The sequence below is a fragment of the Manacus vitellinus genome, unplaced genomic scaffold, assembly GCF_001715985.3.
Source record: "Manacus vitellinus isolate BGI_N305 unplaced genomic scaffold, ASM171598v3 scaffold_19_pilon, whole genome shotgun sequence".
Lineage (NCBI taxonomy): Eukaryota > Metazoa > Chordata > Aves > Passeriformes > Pipridae > Manacus > Manacus vitellinus.
The window spans coordinates 253790-276570 of NW_021939395.1; the positions used below are offsets into that span (position 1 = coordinate 253790).

At 47.8% G+C, this 22781-nt stretch overlaps 1 protein-coding gene across 1 annotated transcript; it reads left to right on the forward strand.

The window, feature by feature from the left end:
* The first annotated feature begins 896 nt into the window (after positions 1 to 896).
* On the forward strand, positions 897 to 21017 carry HEPH (hephaestin). The gene is given in 22 exon segments (XM_029959144.1): positions 897 to 939; positions 942 to 1030; positions 2703 to 2899; positions 4955 to 5199; positions 5748 to 5960; positions 6497 to 6676; positions 7014 to 7268; positions 7785 to 7953; positions 9150 to 9289; positions 10149 to 10280; positions 10446 to 10657; positions 12299 to 12449; positions 12760 to 12972; positions 13314 to 13524; positions 13787 to 13926; positions 14841 to 14972; positions 15893 to 15999; positions 16738 to 16963; positions 18409 to 18548; positions 18910 to 19072; positions 19767 to 19799; positions 20532 to 21017. Coding segments are annotated over 22 exon segments (3636 nt in total). The 3' UTR covers positions 20777 to 21017.
* Positions 21018 to 22781: the final 1764 nt, after the last annotated feature.

A 22781-nucleotide genomic window follows, 5' to 3' on the forward strand; every position in this document is an offset into this window, starting at 1 on the left:
TCCTGCAGGCAGGTGTTGGGGAACGGCCCCGCAGCGCCCACGCGGATCAGATGGGAGCTGCGTCCCACGAGCCCCGCTGGAGTCTCATTTCCGTTCGTTCGCAATCCCTGTGCTGTTGGGGACCCGGCAAAGGGCAGTCCTGGGGGGAGGGTTCTGCTGTAAAATGCAAGGTTCAGGGATGAATGTAATACAAAGTTTAGGTTGGTTTTGGTTTTGGTTTTGTTTCCTTTTTTCTTTCCCCTTAATCAAGGCATATATTATTATCAAAGAAAAATTGAAAAAAATATTTTGAAAAGAATTTAAGGTTTTGGACCACCTTTACCTTGCACTAGTCGAGTAAATGGTGATTAGCCACTGGGAGGGGAATGTGAGCACAGACTCGGTCTCAGTTTTTGCATCTGAATTCAGGGGTGTATTTTGCTGTACCGTAGAATTGCCTCAGAGGTGAGTGCAGTGTCGTGGTTAAGGTCTAGCCAAAGCCCAGGTGGGACTCTTTTAAAGAATCAGTAGGACTGTCTCAGACTTGCTCTTGACTATTTTCGGTGCCAGAGAACACCACAGAGCAATTAGAATGCCAGGACTTCTGGCCGTTTGATGGGTGCTGTGGTGCTGCTGCACGGAGCAGGGGCTGTGCCATGCAGGAATAGTGGGCTGGTGCAGGGGGTTTGTCTCCATCCCCATTTTTCACAACCAGCTTCGAGAGCTGCTGTTCACCCTGTTGTAAGGTCTGAGCTCTGCCCTTTCCTGGGGTGTGGTACTGCCTGCATAAACCATTGAGGTGGGAGAACACAAAGACCATTCCGCACTGGCTCCCTGGGCTCGGTGGCTCCCAAGCCTTGAGGAGGCCACCCCGCGTACTTTGCCCTGCACTGACACGAAGGCCACAGCTTGGGCTGATGAGTCAGGAGCATCCCCTGCCCTTCCCTCGGGCGTGTGCCGGTGGGGGGGCAGGTTCCGGGCTGAGGGCTGGCAGTGCTGGCTCTTTCCTTCTGCGCTGCCTTTTGCTGGTCTGCCGTGTGAAACAGCACAGGTACAGCTTTCTGAAGCCCTTCCTTTGAATCCTCCTTATTGGCACAGAGTGGATCAGAGCAAGTATTTCACCTCCCCATGATCAGTGGTGGGTCCTGGAGCAGCAGTAGCAGGGAATAAGGATGGTGTGTGGCGGTGGGGCTGAGCCAGTGATGCCGTTGTCCCCACACTGCTGGGGCCACAGGGAAGGGGCTGCTCTATATCTGAGCTTCTTAGATGTGTGACTAGGAGTTTCTGAAAGGGAGTGGCTGGTGGAGCCACTGGAGCAGAGCTATACTGTGTTGATGAATCAAAACCATTTCTGATTTAGAGATCCCTACAACTCCCTTCCGAGAAAGGTAGGAAAGAAGGCGTTTCCAAATTGAGAGTTGCTTTGTCTCAACTTCTCAATTTAATGACTATCTGGAATCAGCAATACTTGATTATCATTAGCTTCTGAGAACAGCACAGCACGTTTGAAAATCAGAAATGAAGCTTTGAAAGCTGTCTAGTCCATTGCTGTGCGCTGTGGTTGAATCCTGTCTGTTGGGTATCAGATGTGGTAAGAGGTTTCAAAGCTGCTATGTGCTATGCTGGCTGAAAGCTTACAGAATATCCAGCTTTGCTGCAGATAAACCTGATATATTCATGTTGCTGTTACAAAGATGGGGAGAATAAGTAATGACAGTCTCTTTATGAAAAAACCTTCGTTTGCTATGATGTTGTGTCACTATCCCCTTCTGTATGAAATTAAGGAAAACTGAGTCCTTTGAGCTTTCTTGTTAGGTCATGTGTCTCATTCTCTTGCTTTCTGTTTCTCTCTGCTGAACATGCTCTGAGTTGCTGTTATGTGTCTGAAGAGCTGGACATGTGGTTTAGGTACAGTTTGATTGCTGGTTACATCCAGCTTTGTTTAGGGTATCACTGGATAAGACTGTTCTTAAGCATTTCATCTGTTCTAACCCTTCCTTATCCTTTGGTGTAATTCTACTGTCCCATATTGCATCAGCTTCTCCTTATACAGGTGGCTTTTTGAACCTGTATTGGCAGAACTGTATTTTGATGATTTCAGACAGTTTCCCCAACTTTTCCCCAAATCTCTTCCGAGTATTTCTGGTGCTTGATCACACCAAGCTTGATGTCAATTGGAAGTATTACGAGTAAGCTACTTTGTGGTCGTAATCGTGGAGAAAGCATTTAATGGAACAAAAAGCAAAAAGCCTTGTGCAGCCTGTTTGAGATGTACTCCTGGGTTACAGAGAACTGCTCCGTAAGATCCATCTTTAACGAAGTTAAAATTTAAAATTACTTCATAGTGACTAAACTGTACTTCCTCAGGTGACAGAATAGAGAGATCTTGGCGAGAGTTTAAAATATACAGATATGTACTCAGGACTCTTTCCCTGAGCTTTGTATGTGGACCTGTAAGATGATTTGGAACATCAGCAGCGGTGAAAAGAGGGTTAATCAAACTATTATGAGAGAAGCACATTTGGTATTGGGGGCTCGTTAGCAAGGCAAGATCTTACCCACCTTGTGCATTAATTCTGTTATGGAGTGATTTCCTTCTTGGATATTTGAAAAACAATCCAAATAGGACTTACACCTGATTTCTTCATGCCCTCTCAAAATGTCCAGTACCTTCAACCTAGGTGATCATATTCTGTTTCATTGTCTTTGTTTTCCCAAAACAGGTGAAACCTCCAAAAGCACTTTCCCTTCAGGCTGTGATGGGATTGGTCTGGTGGTTGCTGCTCTGTGTCCCCACGCTGTCACCCATAATTGCTGAGGGTGTGACACGAGTCTATTACCTGGGGATCCACGAGGTGGACTGGAACTATGCTCCAACAGGGAGGAATGTGCTCGCTAACCAGAGTGTTGCTCATAACAGGTATGTTTGGCTCTAAGAGAATTTAATCTGGGACTGGCTTCAAATTGTCATTTGATGTGTAATTTTTTGTAAGTATTTTGGGGCATCTGAGCAAGCAAGAGATTTACTGATAGATTCTGATCTTTATGAGCTTAATGTTTAACTAGTTTTGTCATAGGAGCATAGAACCTGTGTCAGTGGAAAAAGGAATGGTCAGTCTGAAGCATCCAGAGCCCGTACACTGGAGGGAAGTGTACTGAAAACAAACATGGAACAGAACATAGAGCAGTTTGTTCTAAAATAGCGCAGATTGTGCAATGCTCTGCCCTGAGGTTTCATTTTGCTTAGTTCCAGCTGGTGATCAGCTTATGTATTCTGAGGCAGGATGACTTTTCATCGTGATGTAAATGACTTCACAGAGACAGCTTTTTTGTTTCAATGGAATTTCAAGCCTTAGACTTAATGGAACTTCCTGCATGAGATTTTGTTTGAAAAATATTTTTGTTTTTCTTGCGAAAGTAAATCTGGAAACTGCTATAATTACTTTGAGTCATTACAAAAACAGGTTTCGGTTTTAGTTTTCAAGGCTCCAAACTTTTTTCTTCGGTGGGTGTTTTGTTTTTTTTGTGTGTGGTTTGTTTTGTTGTTTAATAGCTTTCCAAAGAATTTTGAAGGCAATTGTGCTTTTTCTGCCACCCTCATTTTCTGTGGCGAATAGCCAGTATTTCTTGACCTGCTCTCAGTCCTTAACCCCATTCGGGTTATCTTTCAGAACCAGCACAGCAGGAAGAGGAGGGGTTCACAGAAACATGAGAGTCTGTCAGTTTAGCTTGGAAAAGTCTCTGTTCTCTGGAGGTGCTGTATAGATGTAAATTAGTTCACAGGAAACCCCCAAAAATTCAGGGTTAATAAAGATGTTATCACTGATTCCTGAAGTGATAGTAAATGCAGTGGTTTTTGTTTGCTTTCTCTCATAACACATGAAGAAAAGGAAATGAAATTCAGGGCTGTTGAACTTAAAAGGAATTTAAAAGCTGTTCTGTCGCTGCAAACAATTAGCTAATGGGACTTCTTTGTACAGTGATTGCAGAAATGAAATTGCTGCCAATTAGAAAGGGATATGATGTCAATATGAACAACAGAGGTAGTCAAATATTTGAAGAAATGTTGTTGGGAAGAAATGGACTGTGTGGGGAAAGACTCAGATCTGCAAAATGAATTGTGAATTAACTTAAACTCTTTGCAGATGATGGCTGCAGGGCTGACTTGGCAAAGGGCTGAGCTCTGGGTTGTGTAGCTACAGCCCAGCCCTGCACCTTTTTGAATGAAAGGGGCTATGCTTAATATCTCGGTCTCAACTGTTCATGCTCTGAGACATGTGTTGGATTTTACCTCCCTTCCAGGGCTGTTCTACTGCTGTGGTGATTGATCCAAAGGGGGAAGTTGGGGGAGTGACCTCAGCTCTCATTTAGGCTGGTTCCACTAATACCTGTACCATGATTCATCTCTTATCTATTAAGAACTAGCCATAAAGATCAAATGTGCTCATGAGTTGAACTTTAGTACCTGTATGAGGTTTTAACTCTGGAAGCTGGTTACGTGCTGGGTACGTACCTGCCTGACTCATCTGTCATTCTGCAAGGAATTCAGATTCTGTTAAGTAGAAAATAATCTTTCAGACTATCAATTTTGGCCAGAGAGCTCAGGAAACTTCCTCCCCGCTTTGGGATTTAGCTGCAAAGGCCAAAAAGGAATTGAAGTGAGTTTCTCAGAGCCCAGTGAAGGCTGAAGCAGGCATGAGAAAGGTCCTTCCTGCAACACCCACATGGGATTGTCAGGGAATCACCACCCTTCCTGTTCCTTGTTCGTAGGGCACAGTTCAGGGGTGCACTTTGTGTCCATTGGTGAAGAGCTGAGGTTAAGGTTGTGGCCATGCAGAGGTGGCTTAGAGCATCCCAGGGTCCTCTAATGCCCAAGTTTTCAGCTGTACCTGGGAAAGCGGAGTGTCAGCATCACTGTACTGTGTTATCAACCAGCTGTTGGATATAACGATGCCTTTCCCTTTGAATTTAACAGCCAGGCCGCAGCATTCCTCCAGCCTGGGAAAGACAGGGTGGGAAGCACGTACAAGAAATCTGTCTATAAGCAATACATGGACTCCACGTACACCACTGAGATCCCCAAGCCTGGCTGGCTGGGGTTCCTTGGGCCTGTCATCCGAGCAGAAGTGGGGGATACCCTTAAAGTACACCTAAAAAATTTTGCTACTCGACCGTATACAATCCATCCTCACGGTGTTTTCTACGAAAAGGACTCTGAAGGTAAATGAGCCACTGCCATCACAGAGACAGACTTTACTCACTGGGAACTTAGGAGTATGTGTGGAGGAGAGCTGTCTGTAAAGCCCCAGCTGGAAAGCAACTGCACTTGGTTGGTGTTGGGTTAGCAGGGTCAGGGGACTGTGAGTAGTTTCCTGACTTGCACATTACAGTACACGGTCCAGGCTTCTTGGTTTTAGAAGAACTTCCAAAACGCTGATTAACCCTAGAGATTGTAAAGAGGCTGACTGTGGGGGCACAGTGCAGAATTGAAGGCAAAGTAGCACTAGGCAGAATGGAAATAATCTTGCTGACTCTGTGCTGCCCATTTACTGGGCAAGTTGCCTTACAGTGGCTCTGTGCCTCAGTGTCTTTTGAGGGAGTGATGATTAAACACTATTTCAGCCTTGGAATGGTGAGTCTCACTTTGAAATCTGCTACCCAAGTACATACATCCAGGTCTGTTGAGTGAGGGTGGCTCAGTAGAAGGTTACATGTGTGGGCATCTCAGCTCTTCTTGAATGGATGTTGTGATTGCTCAATTGTTCCAGGATCCCTGTATCCCGATATGTCCCCCCAGGATCAGAAGAAGGATGATGCTGTTTTCCCAGGAGGGAATTACACCTATACTTGGACTGTCCCTGAAGATCACAGCCCAACTGCTGATGACCCAAACTGCTTGACCTGGATCTACCACTCTCATATTGATGCACCAAGGGACATTGCATCTGGATTGATTGGGCCATTACTTACATGTAAAAAAGGTAAAAAAACCCATGAAAAAGCAGCTGAGGGCTGCAGTTTTGTAGTGTAAAGGTTTTGTGGTGACATGAATAAGGATAGGTTGTGAAGATACTCTGGTGGGCATCTCCCAGCTTCAGGGGGAAATCAGCTTGGTTAGAGAAGACAGTACTTGTGTTCTAGCAGGGTTCTGGTCATCGTGTTGTCTTTATCCATTACTGGCAGGGCAGATGAGCTTGCAGGCCTCTTGATCTAAGAGAGCTGCTTGAATCCATGTTAAAAGCAAGACTCTTGTCCAAGATATAGTTTGTGTATTAAAAATATGGTGACTGATTTCAGCAGGATTGAGAAGACTGAAGGTGTTGCAGCGGAGCCATACAGTGGCAGAGCCGCTTGGGAGAGAGAACTGTATTGGCAGGGGTATATTGGAAAAGGGTGAGGATGGTGGAAAAGCATCTGCCTCCAATTCATGTAACAAATGTGTCTCTGCTATTGCTGTTTTAATCTCTTACCTGATGTATGATTTTTCTGCATTCATTCCTCTCTCCTTTTCCCTCAGGAATACTGACTGGCAGCTCTCAAAGGCGCCAGGATGTGGATGTTGATTTCTTTCTGATGTTCAGTGTGGTGGATGAGAACCTAAGCTGGTACCTGGATGAGAACATAGCATCATTCTGCATAGATCCTGGCTCTGTAGACAAAGAAGATGAGGAATTCCAGGAGAGCAACAAAATGCATGGTCAGTGTCAGCTTTGTGAGGCCATTGACTCTGCCAAGACACTCAAGGGTGTCAGTGCTCTGGGATCTGCTCTGAGATCATGTGCTGAGCAAATGTCACAGGGATGGGGCAACAACTCCAGAAAAAGGAAGTATTGTTTTGATTTAATCTTTGGCTTGAGTGAGCTTTTATACCCTTTGTTTTAGGAATGAGCTGTGGAGCTAGGCTCTCCAAAACAGAAGAGGAGGATGAGTTCTGGTTAGGTGCATCCTCCCATTATGTCTGTGCTGTGACCTGCTGGTAGGAGCTTTGAAAGCCCCTTTTCTGCTCTCTGATTCTGGCTTGTTTGGTTTTGCAGCTATTAATGGTTATGTGTTTGGCAACCTCCCTGAGCTGACGATGTGTGCTGGGGATGATGTTTCATGGCACCTCTTCGGGATGGGAAATGAAATTGATGTTCATACAGCCTTCTTCCATGGAGCAACACTCAATATCCGAGGCCACAGGACAGACGTGGCCAGCCTCTTCCCAGCCACTTTTGTTACAGCAGACATGATCCCCAGTAACCCTGGGAGATGGCTGCTAAGCTGCCAGGTCAATGATCACATACAAGGTAAGGCAGAAGGTGGAATATGACCTGGACTCTGTGTCGTCTGTTTTTTCTGTCAGTGTGGTCCTGTGATGTACAGTGTAGTTGGGGACAGTGCCTTGAGCATGAAAACATCCCCAGATGAGTGGGTTATTCCTTGTCTTGTATAAATTGGAGCGGGCTGATTATTAATGTGCAGGGCAGCCTTGGTGAGGGTGATTTATACCAGAGTGTGATGTTCCACGTTTGGTACAGCTGAAAGCTGAGATGAGGCAGTGCCTTAAGAGCTCTGGTCCCTGTAAGGGGTGCTTGCATGGTAGAGCTGAGGGCAGCAGAAGGCTCCAGTCATTCTCTATATATGCTTCCATAGCATCCAATACCTAAGGTTGGAAGCTCTGCTCACTGACAAACTCCTTGCTGTGGGAACTACCTACTCTCCTTCCCCCCTCCACGTGCCTTTTGGAAGGTGGGACTGTGTCCATTGGCCATCGGAGAGGGGCTGAGGGGGCTGAGTGTGCATGTCCTCCATGTCTTGGACAGCTGGAATGGGAGCACTCTATGAAGTCCGGCCCTGTTCTCGGCAAGCTCTGCCATCCACCCTGGAAGGGAGAGTTCGGAAGTACTACATAGCTGCCAAGGAAGTGCAGTGGGACTACGGACCCTCAGGGCTCGAGCAGAGCAGTGGGAAGCGGCTGAGTGAGGCAGGCAGGTAAGTGAGAGGCTGATGGGTTTGGGCAGTGTTTGGGGGCTCTGGCCTGTGTCAGGAAGCCTGTTCAGGAAAACGTGGAATTTTTTTCTTTTCAAAATACATGCCTGCAATTCACATGAAGTACATTTCCTGGGAAGGCAGATCACCCTGTCTGGAAAGGGAGGCTGCTGTAGCCAGACCACACTGAGCAGTACAGGTACCTTGGGCCTTCCCATGGGCATGCTGTGTGGCACAAGCATACCCACAGGCAGCAGGAGTCCTAGCAGATGTACAACATGAGCTGTCATGTTTGCCTCTGGGCTTCATTTCTGCTTGCTGTGCCTGACCTAGGAACAGATCTTTGTATTTAAGGAATGGTTCAAAAAGCCCCTGATGCAGCTGACGCAGGTGGCAGAGCTGGCCTGTGGATGGGCCTCAGGGTGGCCTTGCTGCAGGAAGCAGTTTCTAGGAAATCAAATGCAGGGACCTGGGTGGCAGCCCTCTATTCCATGATCAAGTGGCTGTGATAGCAGTTGGTGAGAGGTTTCCCCTTCAGGCTTTGGCTAACTGAAACAAATTCCTCTCCCTCCGCTCCCTTCCCTGGGAAGCTGCTGGAGAGGATATCCTTCATTCAGATGGAGAAGGAGAAATGCAGAGCAGTTAATTATTTACCCAGTGCTGTGCAGCAACTTTGCAGACCTTAGAACTGAAAGCTCTTTAGACCTGTGAGCTGACATTGTAACTGTGCTGCCTCTCCTGCAAGGCTTGCTATGTCTGTGTTTGGCGAGGGTGTTGGCAGAGGAAATAAATCACTTTACAGCTGTTTATTTTAGCTATGATTGTGGCCGTCCCCTGGGCTGTCTACGACCTCTAAAGAGCTTGGTCTTTTAGCACTGCCTTCCCACTGACTCCTTTACACATCCTATGTAGAGGTGCTGATCACAGCTGTGCCACCGAACCTGGCAGGTTCAGCTGGGAGAGGGCTGTGTGCCACAGGTGCTCTCTGAACACGCAAGTGGACAAGTCTGTTGGGATAAAAAAGCTTTGAAGAGTCGAGGGTGTGCTGGTTCCAAACTAGAGGTGCTGTCTGTGTCTGAAATGCTGCTTGATTTGGAGATGTTGCTGGTCTTGCCAGAGGGAGGGGGAGGGGGAGTAGGGGAACACGACTGAATTTTTTTTTCCTATGAAATAACCTGACATTTGTTTTTTGCATTTAGCCCTGCTGAGCAGTATTTCAAGCGTAGCCTCTACCGCATTGGGGGTGTCTACTGGAAGGCAAAGTATGTAGAGTACACTGATGAGAGCTTCCGTGAGGAAAAGCAGCAATCAGAAGAAGAGAAACACCTTGGAATACTCGGTGAGAATCATCCAGGAACGCAAATCCTCTGTCAGTGTTGGTGAGAAGGATGCTGATGCTGGGAGTGCCAGTTAGCTATACCTACCCTCTTGTTTTGGGGGCACAGAGGTGCTTCACAACAGTCACATCTGAGAGTGAGTGGGACAGGCGAAGGTGGGAGGTGGTAGAACAGACAGAATCGCTTCAGAGCTGATTCTTAAGGTATCTGAGGGACACAGTGTAGTATTTGTGACTAAAGCTAAACAGGTCACGGCGGTAGCTCCTGTTAACATGTTTTTGAGTCCCTTCAAGGCCTGCTGCAAACCCCATGTTCTCACAGAGACCTCTCCTGAGTGGTGCTCTCTGTCACAGCCAAGTGTGCACATAGAGGCAGCCTGGCTCCTCAGCCCCTTCTGTGTCCTTGGGATGCTCTGTGGACCCAGGGCAGGTCAGGGGCTGGTGGGGACAGGCATGGTAAAGGCTTGGTGTTCCTCTCTGGCTGGCTGGGGCAGGGGCTCACAGACTCTGGTGAGCTTGGAGCATCTCACATCTCTGAGGCACACGTGTTGAGAGGCTGAGGGGGCCTTGTGCAGTGGGAGAGAGACATGGGCCTTTCCCGAAGGCATTCCAGTGCATCTGGCTGTTCTGTTACTCCCCCTGTGAAGGCCTGACACCTCTGAGTTCTCCCGCAGACCCAAAGTGCTTTCAGATGACCCTTGCCTGTCCCTGCTCCCGCTGAGCTCCCTTCAGCAGCCAGGGCACCCACCCGCTCTCCTCCTTAGCCCCTGCAGCCTGGGGGAAGGTGCCACGGCTGCTTTGGTTTGCCTGGTGGCCTGGGGAGGTACTCTATTGCTGATCTGTTCTCTCTGCTATTTTCTAGGTCCAGTGATCAAAGCTGAAGTTGGAGACACCATCCTTGTGACGTTTTTTAACAAAGCTTCCTGGCCCTTCAGCATCCAGCCACACGGAGTGTCCTACGGAAAGGCGTGGGAAGGGATGTGGTACCATGATGGTTGGTGGATCCCTTTTCTTGAGTACACCCACATCACCCTTCAGAGGTGCTGGGTGTTTTGGTGACATGAACAAAGTAAAGCCTGCTATGAATGTAGCTGGTGAGAAGGTGTAACTGAGGTTTTGCAGGGACCTCAGGAATAATCCTGTAATCCCTGTTTTAAAGGCCTGTCCCAGAATGGGATGTCTGTGGCGCCACTGCACAACTTCACATACCGCTGGACTGTGCCCAGGCATGTGGGGCCCATGGCCAGTGACCCTCCCTGCCTCACCTGGATGTACAGCTCAGCTGTGAACCCTGTCAAAGACTCCAGCTCGGGCTTAGTGGGGCCTCTGCTCATCTGCCAGCCAGGCACTTTGGATGACAACAACAAACAGGTAAAGGGGTTTATCTGCCCTGCTCCTACCAGATTCTTTGCTTTCATGTAGAGAAAGAAAGTGTCAGCAAAACACTAGGGAACGTAATGAAAACAAATATGCAATAGTGAAAGTCCAGGAGAGTCAAATCAAAGCCATGGGTCAGGTTAATGCTGGGACAGCTGGTGCCCAGGTCTAGCCTGGGAAAGGCCAGTAGTGTTCTGGGCTCCCAGGCTGCCCTCAAAATGGTTTCTGAGCTCTGCTTTAAGTTCATAGATGAACTTGGCTAAACAATTGTAACTTGGAACAGTTACCTTATAGGTAACTCTTGTCCTGGGGCTTGTGTAGCAGGCTGCTTTCAGAGGGATGTGGAATACTCATTGCAATCCCAGAAACACTGACAAGACGTTTTCACTTACAGGTGTTTTGCTTGGGTGATACAATGCTTTGTTTGATACAGTGCTTTGTTTGGATGAGCCTTGTTTATTCTGCAAGAGAAGTTCATTTTCAAGCAGAGCTGACCACAAAAAAGCATGTGAAAATCCATGTCAGTCTTTATGCTTTTGATGAAGGAGGGGTGAAATCTGAAGGGCAAACAGAACTTCCTCTTGGAATTTCACTCAGGGATAGTCCATTCCTGGAAATAAGTCTGGGGAAGATAGTAAATTGATATCTGGGGGAGATGCCAGACAGATGAGCAGAGGGAGAGCCTTGTTGTGAAAGAAGCAGGTGGCAGATAAACCAGCACTGCCGTCCTGCGGCAGCGGGGAGCGGGGACGGGTCTGGGGACAGCTGCCCCCGGAGCCTCCTGGGGGGAGTTCACATGCAGTGGGGGCACCATGGGACTAAATTAGGAGTGCAGAAGAGATCAGCACACTACCCAGGGTGGAATGTGGATCTGCTGAGCAGAGAGATCGGGAATACGTGCAGCCCATGTGGGCAGGTATTGGAAGGGTGTAAGCAAAACAGGGATGGACCTGTTTGTAAAGATAGGACAGAGAAAAATCACCTGGGGTGGCAATTCTGGCTCCACAATCTTAGGCAACTCTTTAATGAATGCTTAATTGTGGAAGGTGCATGGCCACTCCCCTGCACCTGTGTGCCGCAGTCTGGGAATTGCTTCACCTTCTTGGCAGGCCAGGTGCCTTAGTACTGCTGGGAACAGTGACACCAGAGCGAGAGTATGGACACCACCAGGATGCTCTTTTAGTGAGGAAACACCATGTTTTGGAGTGCATTTTGTAGGAGAATTAACACTTGAAAGGATTTAGGGTAATTAAAAAAAGCCCTAATTCCAGCCTGTGGTAGGAGGCAGCAAGGGTCGAGTGTGTTCATCAACCGGCCTCGTGTCTGGGCTCTGGTCTCAGGACTGGTTTGCACTGACACCTAAATTTACAGCTGAGGGGGAAGGGGGCAATGACTTCATGCCCTTGGCTGAGTTTTGATCAGTTTATTCATGGAAGTGTCATGGAAAATGCAAAAGTGGTGCCTTTTGTGAAATAAAAGAGGAACATTCAACATGAATAAAGGGACAGAGTCCTGGCCCTCAGTGAGCCAGGTTTTAAGGTAAAGGGGGACACAAGAGCCAAGCAAGACAGCTTTAACTTTAAGGGTAGTTAATTGGTGTGTTTTAAAAATTAACAGCCATCATTGTAATTATAGAAAGGGATCGACAGAGAATTTTACCTTCTCTTCAGTGTGTTTGATGAGAACCTCAGCTGGTATTTAAATGCCAACATAAAGTACTACTTGAGAATGGAAGAAACATCTGTAAAGAAGGATGATGGCTTCAGGGAATCCAACAGGATGCATGGTATGGTTGGATGCTGCTCTGTGGCAGCAGGGATGAACTTGCAAAGCACTGGGTGATGCTCCTCTAAAGGCTGAGCTGGGGGCTAGAGGGGCTGTGTGGTCTTGGCCTGGAATCAAACCAGCCTGGAGGCAGCAGGTGGGGTGTGGACAAGCAGCCCAACTGTCTGGGGAAGTGTGTGCTGAGTGTACTCAGGGGTGAATTGCAAATAAACTACCCTTCCTTCCCATGCCAGGCCTGTTCTTTGTATGCACAAAATGAACCTCCTGGCTGATACCTGCCTGCAGAGAGTTAATTGCTTTCTCCTTTGCAGCCATCAATGGATTTATGTTTGGTAACTTGCCTGGGCTGGATATGTGTGATGGAGACAAAGTGTCCTGGCACCTCCTGGGCTTGGGCAGCGAAGCAGATGTGCACGGAGCTGTGTTTCAGGGAAACACCCTGCAGATGAACGGCATGCGGAGAGATTCAGCCAATCTGTTCCCCCACACGTTTGCCACTGCCTTCATGCAGCCAGATAACAGCGGTGAGTGCTTGCACAGCTGTCCAGGCAGATGGAAGGGTCTCCCATTGTGGTATTTGCCCCTGTGGCAGATTCTCTAGCATGGTGTCAACTCTTACAGGGTGAGCTGTGCTTCACGTGATTGTTGTGTAAGAAAGCTTCCTGCGACGATTTTTGTGTAGGACTTTGTCGTGCCATTCCTTCTTGGTTTCTCTAGTGACTCCTTTTAACCTTGGCCTGTGGCAACCAAGCTCCCTAAACACCACACAGATACACCCAGCACATACTGACACTGGCTGGCAAAGCACCTGTTTCCTGGAATCTTCAAAAGCAACTGATTTCTTTGCTCATCCTGCCTCCCTCAGGGACTTTTGAGATCTACTGCCAGACGAGCAATCACTACCAGTATGGGATGAGGGAACAGTATGTCGTTTCCAAGTGTGGAAAGAGGGACCCTGCTCCTTCCCGTCGGTACACGGGAGTGCGGACGTACTACCTCGCGGCGGAGGAGGTGGTGTGGGACTACGCGCCCGACCGGAGCTGGGAGAGGGAGCGGCACAACCACTCTGAAGAGAGGTAGAGCTCAGCTTTTGGGGAAACCTGTGGCAGTATCCCAGCAGACCCTGATGGAGCCTGTTGGGTGTCTTGGCCAACTTGTGACCTGGTGCATGAGCTGGTGGTGCTGCCGATGGGAGCGCAGCCCTCCGAGTCATTGTGCTCTCCATTGCAGCCAAAGCTGGCTCTGGGAAATCCCTTCAGCTGTGGGCCTCCTGCCACAGCTTAGTTGCTTACTCCCTGTGAGGTTTTGTGTATTCAGCACTCGTTCTGCATTTCTCAGCTACGCCGACGTGTTTCTGAGCAACGAGAACGGACTGCTCGGCTCCAGGTACAAGAAAGCAGTTTACAGGGAGTACATGGATGGCACTTTCCAGACCCCCAAGGCCAGGAAAAGTGGTGATGAACACCTAGGGATCCTGGGTAAGGATGTGTGTAGAGGGTACACCTTCTGCTCACACAGCAATGGGACTGGGGCTCTAGAGCTGCAGTGGCTCAGGGCAGTAATCTGAGAGCCCATTGAATATTTAGGCATCTGCTGTGTATGCAAGTGAGGAGAAATTGGGACTGTCTCCTACCCACGTCTGCCAACTTTGGAGACAACAGTTAGAAGGGTCCTAAGCACAGCTTGTAGGAAAGCCTAGGCTCTCCTGCCTGCCTTTGCACCAGCATTCTCTCATGGCTCAGGCAAAGCATGTTTCACAGCTACCTTTCTCTGACTGGGGGACAGAAACAACCACTGACTTCTGGAGAGGGGACTGAGACATGGAGGGGAAAATTTGTAGCTGTGAGAAATGCAGGACAAGGCAAATGCACTTCCCAAGGCAGCCTTGGGAAGTGGAGGAGCTGGTTGCAGTGACTAATCAAAGTCTGCAGAGACCCAGTTCTGTTTTTATTGTGTTACAAACCCAAGGCTGTAAGTGGTGGTAGGGCAGCCAGGCTGAGGCAGCAGCTGCCACTCAAAATAGGCTGCAGTTCTGATTTGTGACATTATCAGGCCAGGTTGAATATTACCACATTTTTTGAAACCAACAGCAGGGGATGATCAACATGTTGCGACACTTAGCACAACAGTATTCAGAAATCAAGCCTTAGTTGTGCTGGGCCCAGTTAGGATGTGTAACCACCTTCATTGCCCTCATTGTGAAACTCAGTCCAGTTTCCTAAGACTTGGATTGGGACTGATGTCCAGTTCTCTTTTTGGGAAGTAGAGAAGAGGGAGGGGAACATCATAAATATTATAAGGTAATATCTCCAGGGAGATGTTGAGGTGGGAGTATCCGGGAGATGTGCTGATGGATTTTGCTGGTCTCAGCCTATGTTCTTGCTGTCTCAAGGTCCTTTTCTGTGGGCGGAAGTGGGCGAGATTCTCAACGTGGTGTTCAAGAACAACGCCTCGCGGCCCTACTCCGTGCACGCACACGGGGTGCTGGAGCCGCACGCAGGGCAGCCCCAAGTGGCAAACCCCGGTAGGTCCCTGGCTCCAGTTTTCCTCTGTGGGCTGGCACAGCTGATTTTAGCCCAGAGCCTGACTGGCTTACTTAAGCAGCCTCAGATGTCCTGATTTTCTTATGACAGAGAACTGGAACTGAACAGTAACTGGTCTTTCAGGTCCAGCATGGTTTTGGTGGTACCGTTTGTGTGGGAATGACAGCCTTGGGAGTTCACATTCTGCTCAGACTTCTAGGATAAGTGTATGACAGAGTTCTGTGTGCAGCTTTATTCCCCCACACTGAGTATGGTCTGTCTGGGAGAAGGGGAAGGTGGTGGCTTAGCCAGTCCTTAGTAGCCGTGGCGTGGGGGAAGCCTGCTCCTCTTCTTTGGGGGATGTATGAGCACAATAGTATGAAAAAGCAGAAATGCACAATTGCTTGCCAGGATCAGACTGAAATTGCCACTTTGTTTCATGATACAGATGCCAATGTGTGTAATTTTTGATCCCCTCCAACTTGCCCAAGCTGTTCAAGCCACAGCCAGGCTGTCGGCTGGGTCATGTCTTTGTGCAGTGGATTACTAATGTGCAAAAGAGTAATTTTAAAAACCAATTTGAACAAGCATCATAAATACACTTCAAGAATAGGAAAGATCACCTCAAGCCCCATCTGAATGAAGAGAGGTGGAATTTCCATGGCCAGGTCCAGTCTCAAAGGCAGCAGATAAACCTGAGTTGTGCTGGTACCAGACAGTGTGTGCATCCTGTGACCCCTCTGCCTTGCTGCAAGAGGGGAGCTTCTACTCTGCTTTCAGTGTTTGGGGAAGGAAGATGAAATATCTGAAAAACAGAATTGAATTTGGACTTTGGAGGCAGGATTTTCTTTTTCTATCTTGCTTTGCTGTTGCTCGGTGAGTGGGTGTGTCACCTGGTGTGATGTGCTGCTCTGTCCCTCAGGTGACATTGTGACATACCGGTGGGAAGTTCCTGAGAGATCTGGTCCAGGGCCAAATGATTCAGCCTGTGTTCCTTGGATCTACTACTCTGCGGTTGACACAGTAAAGGTAAAATAGAAGTTAGAGCCAGAAAAGCCCAATTAGACCAATTTTTTACCCCATCTAGAAAACAATGTGAGTTGGGTACAATTTAGAGATTGGTCCAGCCAAGAGGTGGAACCACTTGGTAACACGTCCAGTGTTCTCCTGGGAGAGGAAATCTTCCAAATTTATCCTGATGTTTGTCCTTATTTTTTCCTAACAGACTTTCATAAAACAATTCCACTGTCTCCTTGCCACTAACCTTCCTTCAGTTATTTGCGGGATATTAGAACATCTCCCTGTCAGTCATGGTTTCTATTGGTGAGAGCCCTAGGGCTGATCTAGAAAGGCAGAAATTATCCAAACTGAGGTCTCATGGATAAAGCAGGAAGATTTGACCGTTGCTAGAATTGATTGTCATAGTACTGATTACACAGGAGATAAAACCTGGAGGATCCTGCAATAAACCATCACATTCAACCCAGAAGTAATGGCCTTTTTATCTCAAATTGCAGATATCTTTGCAGTCGCAGAGTGGAGAATGTCTTGATACCATTCACGTTTATGATTTTTAGATTTACACTTGTAAGAGCATCAAGTGTTTTGGTGGCTGATGCTCTCCAACAAAGCTACTTGCACGGCAGCACCAGGTTTTTTAAGTGGGGTGACACAGGAACAGAAAATGATTGTTGAAAGGCAAAGAACTGCATACAAAAGAGGGTGAGAAGGTCCTTGCCTCAGAGATTTCTCCTTCCTTCTGATTAGGATGTGTACAGTGGGCTGATCGGGCCCCTGAAGGTCTGCCGGAGAGGGGCCCTGCGGTCCGATGGCACCAGGAAGGATGTAAAGAGGGAGTTTGCTCTGCTGTTCCTGGTTTTTGATGAAAATCAGTCCTGGTACTTGGAGGAGAATGTGGAACATTACAGTAAGGGCAATCACAAGGAGATCAGCCTGATGGATGAGAAATTTGTGGAAAGCAACAAAATGCACGGTAATGCCAGCCAGTGTTAACTCTGCAGCCTCTCTAAGTAGTCAGCCACCCAAAACCCAGGAGCCTGACTCCCGGTCAATGTCCTCATCCTTTTCCCTAATCAGTGGCACAAACAGAATTAAACTGTGTGTTCTCAATATTGTAGCACATCTACAGCCCAAATCTTTGATCTGCAGTGAGGGCTGATCATTGTGGCTGTCCCTGTCAGGAGGAATACAACATCCAGGCCAGAGAGGTTAATCTCTGATGTGTCTGAGTGACTCAGGAAAGGAAATAAAATCAAACATGAAATTAACTTATCAGACTAATTTAATTCTGTTTGTCTCAGGGACCATCAGAATGTTAGATTTCAAATTAATTTTCTGAGCTATGTGGCTGCAATACATGGCTCAGTTGTGTTAGCTAATTATCAAAAAGCTATTTCTACCATGACAGGATGAACATATTTTTCTAAATTAGCATGTTATTTATGTTAGGGGTTTTTTATATTATATCTGGATCTGTCTATTCTCAGTAAAACAGGTCCCTTAGCAGTTGTGGAGATAAGAGTAGTGAGGAGTGGCATTATGTGTGCTGACATTACTACTGGTTTTGTATGGCTGAGATAAAGACTCTCCAAATACACGTGTCCGTGAAGGTGTAATTGTTAACCCAGTATTACAGCTAGCAGAACCAGCAGGCTGAAGTTGGATGCTTGTTTGAGGCTACACAAAGTGCCTGTGGGAGATCCGGGAGTAAAACCCTGGTGCTCTGCCCTTAGACCCTGTCTCTTTCCATCCTGTTCCCTCTGTTGTCATCTGAGCATGAAAATGGAAGTCTGTGTGTGCCATGGCAGTCAGCTAACTCACTGTTTGGATCCCTTTCCTGCGTGCGCAGTCACAGCAGGATTCCTTCCAGCTGTGCTACTTGAGAGATAAAGTCCTGCCATGCAGGGATTTTACAAGTGGTTGGAGTGTGACATGTGTGTCCAGGCTGAAGCACAGCACCCCAGGGCTGCCCGCTGGCAGGATTTACCCCTCATCATTGTTCACCAAGGGAGGTGCTCAGACATTTGGGTATATGTAGGTATATACATGTTTCTCCATCACTGGGCTAAGGAGGCCATTTTTATGCATCTTGACTTCTAGAGGCAACCACTTCTGCTGGCTGACTGCAGGTTTACACCACGAGGTAGTTTTTGAGATTTATTTGAGCTGAGCTATAGCATGGCCTTGGGTGTGAGACACTTTTCCTGGCTGTAAGCAGAGTGGAGAAGTAGCTGAGCTGGGGAGAGACTGCCAAACTCTTGGGGGACTGTCATGTGGGGAACACTAACTGCTGATGCACTGGTGGCTTTATGAGCTTTGTTGCCTGTAACTTGCCCTGCATGTTCTTCCTCTGAGGTGGTGCAGCACCTTTACCATTTCACTAACAGCCTTTTCCCCTTTGTGTTATTTACTGCACAGCAATCAATGGCAGGCTCTATGCCAACTTGCCTGGGCTGACCATGTACCAGGGAGAGCGGGTGAACTGGTACTTGCTGGGGATGGGTCAGGAGATTGATGTCCACACAGTCCATTTTCATGCTGAGACCTTCATATACAAGGTAAGAATATCTGCTGACAGTAAAGCTGATATCAGCACTTTTGCTTTAATCTGGACTTGAATTTTTTGAATGACTCCACAGCAGTTTCACCCAGCTAGGAAAGGGATGTGGTTTTACACATCGCAATCTGACTCCCTGAACCTCTGTGTTGTGCTGAGATGTCCAGCTTAATTCTTGTTAGGGTTAGGCATTGCCAGTTTGTGTTTGCTTTCCCAGCTGCAGCCCTGGAGCTGCTTTCTGAAAGCTTTTTTTTTTTTTTTGATCTTTAAAAAGCTGAAGAAGTCCCTAGTGACACTGGCAGAGTTTTCCTCCTGAGAAGATGCAGAGAGCACTGCAGCTAATGGCCTCTCTTCTCTGACAGAATGGCAAAAGCTATAGAGCAGATGTTGTAGATCTGTTCCCTGGGACCTTTGAAATGGTGGAGATGCTGGTTGGGAACCCTGGGACGTGGCTGCTTCACTGTCATGTGTCTGACCATATCCATGCTGGGATGGAGATCCTCTTCACTGTCCTGCCTAGAGCAGGTAGGGAGCTTTCACTGTTACTGTAAAACATCCAGCAGCACTTTCTGCTACAGCTGCAAAATTCTGAGTGTTTGCATCACATGTACAACGCCCTTACATACCATAAGCAGCCAGGTAATGGAGCAGTTAATTACTTAAGTGTAGTTAATTTAGGATGTTCCCTTTGAATATCCTAATACCTGGAGCTGGAGTTAATAACAAATTGTTTTCTGGATTTTACATTGCCTATGTTGTTATTGTGAGTTTGATTTTAGCTTGTATCAGAGATGCAGCGTTCAGCCCTCAGCCAGTAATTGCTCTAAGAGCTGGAAGGTGCTCAGAGGTGAGTGTCACTCAGTACTGGGTTTGGCTGTGACAGAGTCCACATGGTGATGTGCTTTTAGATTTGTTACCAATCTAAAGAGCTGTGAAGGCCCCGGTGGCGTTCAGCTCTGGGTGACCAGTGCCTGCCCAGTGTCAGTGTCATCTGTGTTTCTTCCTCAGCACTTTTCTTTCAAAGGCTGGGAAGGGCTGCGGGACGGGGGCTGCCTCTGAAGCAGGCGATACATGTTCTTGTCTCGTGGAGAGGGAAAACACTGACAGGAGAAAAGAAAACCTGCAAGCCCTCTAGATCTGATCCTCACCAGATGTGCCCTGTTCTGAGCTCTGCCTGCTCAGCCCAACACCTTCTCACCCTCCTTTTGTTTCCTTTCAGAGTCAGAGCTGGAAGTCGAGAGCGTTACTGCAGGTATGGTGTGGACAGCGCTGCCAAACCCTGTCTGTGCAAGGGGGAGAGGCAGATTCCTCAGCAGCACAGAGCTTTGGATGGTGCAGGGGGAGGGAGGAGCACACACAGCACCCACAGCCTCTGCTCTGCCAACCTGGCAGCACCTCAGCCCAAGGCCTGGCTGCGATGGATAGCGGGGAGAGCTCCAGGCTGCTTTGTTTATCTACCTGCCAAATGTCTGTGCCCTGGGATAGAATTAAGGAAGTTGGGCTGGTTAGGCTTGTTTGTTTGTGTTAGGTGGAAAAGTTTAGAGGCCTCGCCCCCTGTTGTGCCTGCTGTGTGTGGATTCAGCTTCGTAGGAGAGTGTGAGCTTAGGAACTGGCAGAGACTCAGAGAGTGTTGAAGGAGAGTACGTGAGTTGCCCACCTGTCTTGGACTGTCAGTGACTCTGTGGTTTAGGGAAGTTTCACCATCGCCACTACAAGCTGAAGGGATGGAGTCAGCATGAAACAAGCACCTTTCTGCCTTCTGCTCTGATATTCCCCTGAGAAAAGAGCCCAGGCAGGTGCCTGGGTTTTTTTGGGTGTTGTAAAGGACAGATGTGAGAAGACATTTGAGCAGCACCAGCAGTAGATACAATCCCTTTGAAATTTTCTGTGTAAAAGTCTGAGTAGTTTAGGGTGGTGGTTTATTTTCCTGATTTTTCATATTTCTTCACAATTCATTGATAATATCTTATTGTTTGTCTCTCAGGGTTGCCATATGAGGATGAGGATGAGTTCCAGAAGATCATGCTTTTTGGATCTAAGGTGGCCCAAGGGCAGATAGAGGCCACAGTCATTGCTCTGGCTGTTGTAGGGATCCTGCTGCTCCTGGCCACCAGCATCCTCCTGGGAGCTGTCATCCATCTCGAGAGGCAAAAGAGGTTACGACGCAATCGGAGATCCATCCTGGATGACGGATTCAAACTCATGTCTCAAAAGAATCCGGGGCTCTAAAAGCCACGTACAAACATTGGGCTGTGTGATTGGAGCAGGGGCTGGATCCTTGTCCACAGAAAAGATTTTGGGGCATCATTTCAATTGTGCACTGTACTTCTAGAAGCTGAGGTGGGGAAGCTGGAACCCTGACTTCTTCATATGCTTTACAGAGAGGGTAATCAGGCATTGGAATGGGCTGCCCAGGGAAGTGGTGGATTCTCCATCCCTGGAGGTTTTTAAGATGAGACTGGATGTGGCATCAGTGGTCTGGGAGCCACGGTGGTAGTGGATCAAGGGTTGGACTCTGATCTCGGAGGTCCCTTCCAACTCAGCTCATTCTATGATTCTATGATATATCCTTCTCAGCCCTTTGTAAAGAAAATGTCTGCCCAGGAGGCATCCAAGGGCCCTTTGAACTGACTGAAGACAAGTAACGAGTGAAAAAGGTCCTTCTTAAATACTCCTCTTCCCCAAGAAAGAAGGGAGACATTTTCTTCTCTCCAGAACAACTCCACTTGGTCTTTCCTAGCAGACTAGCTCAGGCCCCATTCCAGTCTTGCTCCATTGCCAGAACTGAGTTGGGAATTGTCTCCCAAAAAACTGTGAACTATTAAAGTAATTATTGTAAAGGGGGGGAGGTAATATTTTCAGTTTTGTGAATCAATTAAGAATACAGAAGAGAAATTGTTAATTTAGAGTTGGATTGCTGTTTTTTGATGAGCAAGTGGGCCGACACAAATTCAGGGTAGTGCACGTCACGGTGAGTGCCCCATCAAGGACCATGACAAGAGCTGTGCCTCACTGTCAGCCTTGCTGTGACATGTCCTTCAGCCCTGGGGTGCCTTTGGATTGGGGTCAGGCACCTCCCTATTCTCTCTGCCACAGCTGCCTGCCAGGGGCCAGGGTGGGTGGTGGGACTAACCTCTGTGGCCCACCCCATGGGCTGTGGTAGCCCCCCTCCAGTGGCAGCCATGCCCACTTACATCACTGTCACATCACCCTGTGGGCCAAGAACTGAACAGTTCCCTATGAAACATTTGTCTTTGGCTCACTCCCCTGAATTCCCACTATCAAAATGGATGCAGGTTAGTGCTTACATATTTCTGTGCCTGGTTTTAAAGTGGAAAGAGCATAAAAAATCTGAGTGGCTTTCAGAGGCAATTAAAGCAGCTAAATGGCTGTAATGACAAGGGACTTCTGGGGGCTCTTTAGGTATAACAGCACTGTTTTCTTCAGAACAATAGTTATCACATATTTAATCATGTTCAATTCATACTGGATCCCTGCATATTTCCAGCTGCCTTTTCCTTTGGCAGTGAGGACAAAGCTCATTAATTTTCTTTCATTACACTTCATTAAACCTGGTGAGAGGCTGGATGGCTGTTGAACATCCATATTCAGAGCATTCTTTGCTCAGATTCAGGCCTGGTTCAGCTGCTGCTGCAAAAGGGAGGTTTCCAAGCCCATCAGTCCGTGGAGAATTTAGAAGCTATGGCATCAGAAGTAAGAACCGAGAAGGAAGCCTTTATTTTATTTTTTTCACCATGGACTTGTTAAAAAATAGGTCAAAAAGGTTTGGAGCCTGCACTGAGACAGAGGAGTGAGTGTAAATGTATTCCCTTGCTTCAGGGCAGCAGAACGGGGGAGTTGCCCTTCCTGCAGCTCTGCAGCCTGTGCCCAGCCTGGGGTTTGGGTGCTGACTCCAAGCAGGGTAGCACAGGGCCAGGAGCTGGATTTCACACATTCCTCAAGGAACAGGCTTCCAAAACTTCCTCCAATTTTTTGGGCCAGCTGGACCATCAGAGGCAGAGATCTCCTCTCCAACCAGGTTGTGAGAAGCCCTGGGGCCCATGCCCTGGAGGAAACTGCAGCTGAGTGGCTCTGATGAAGAGCTTGTCCTTGTGACAACCAATTCCTCCCCAGACCGAGAGAACTCAAGGGAATGCTTTGGACAAAACAGAAACAGATCATTTTGCTAGAAGTCTCTGTTGCAATAAACTGTGTTCAAGAACAGTTTATGAGC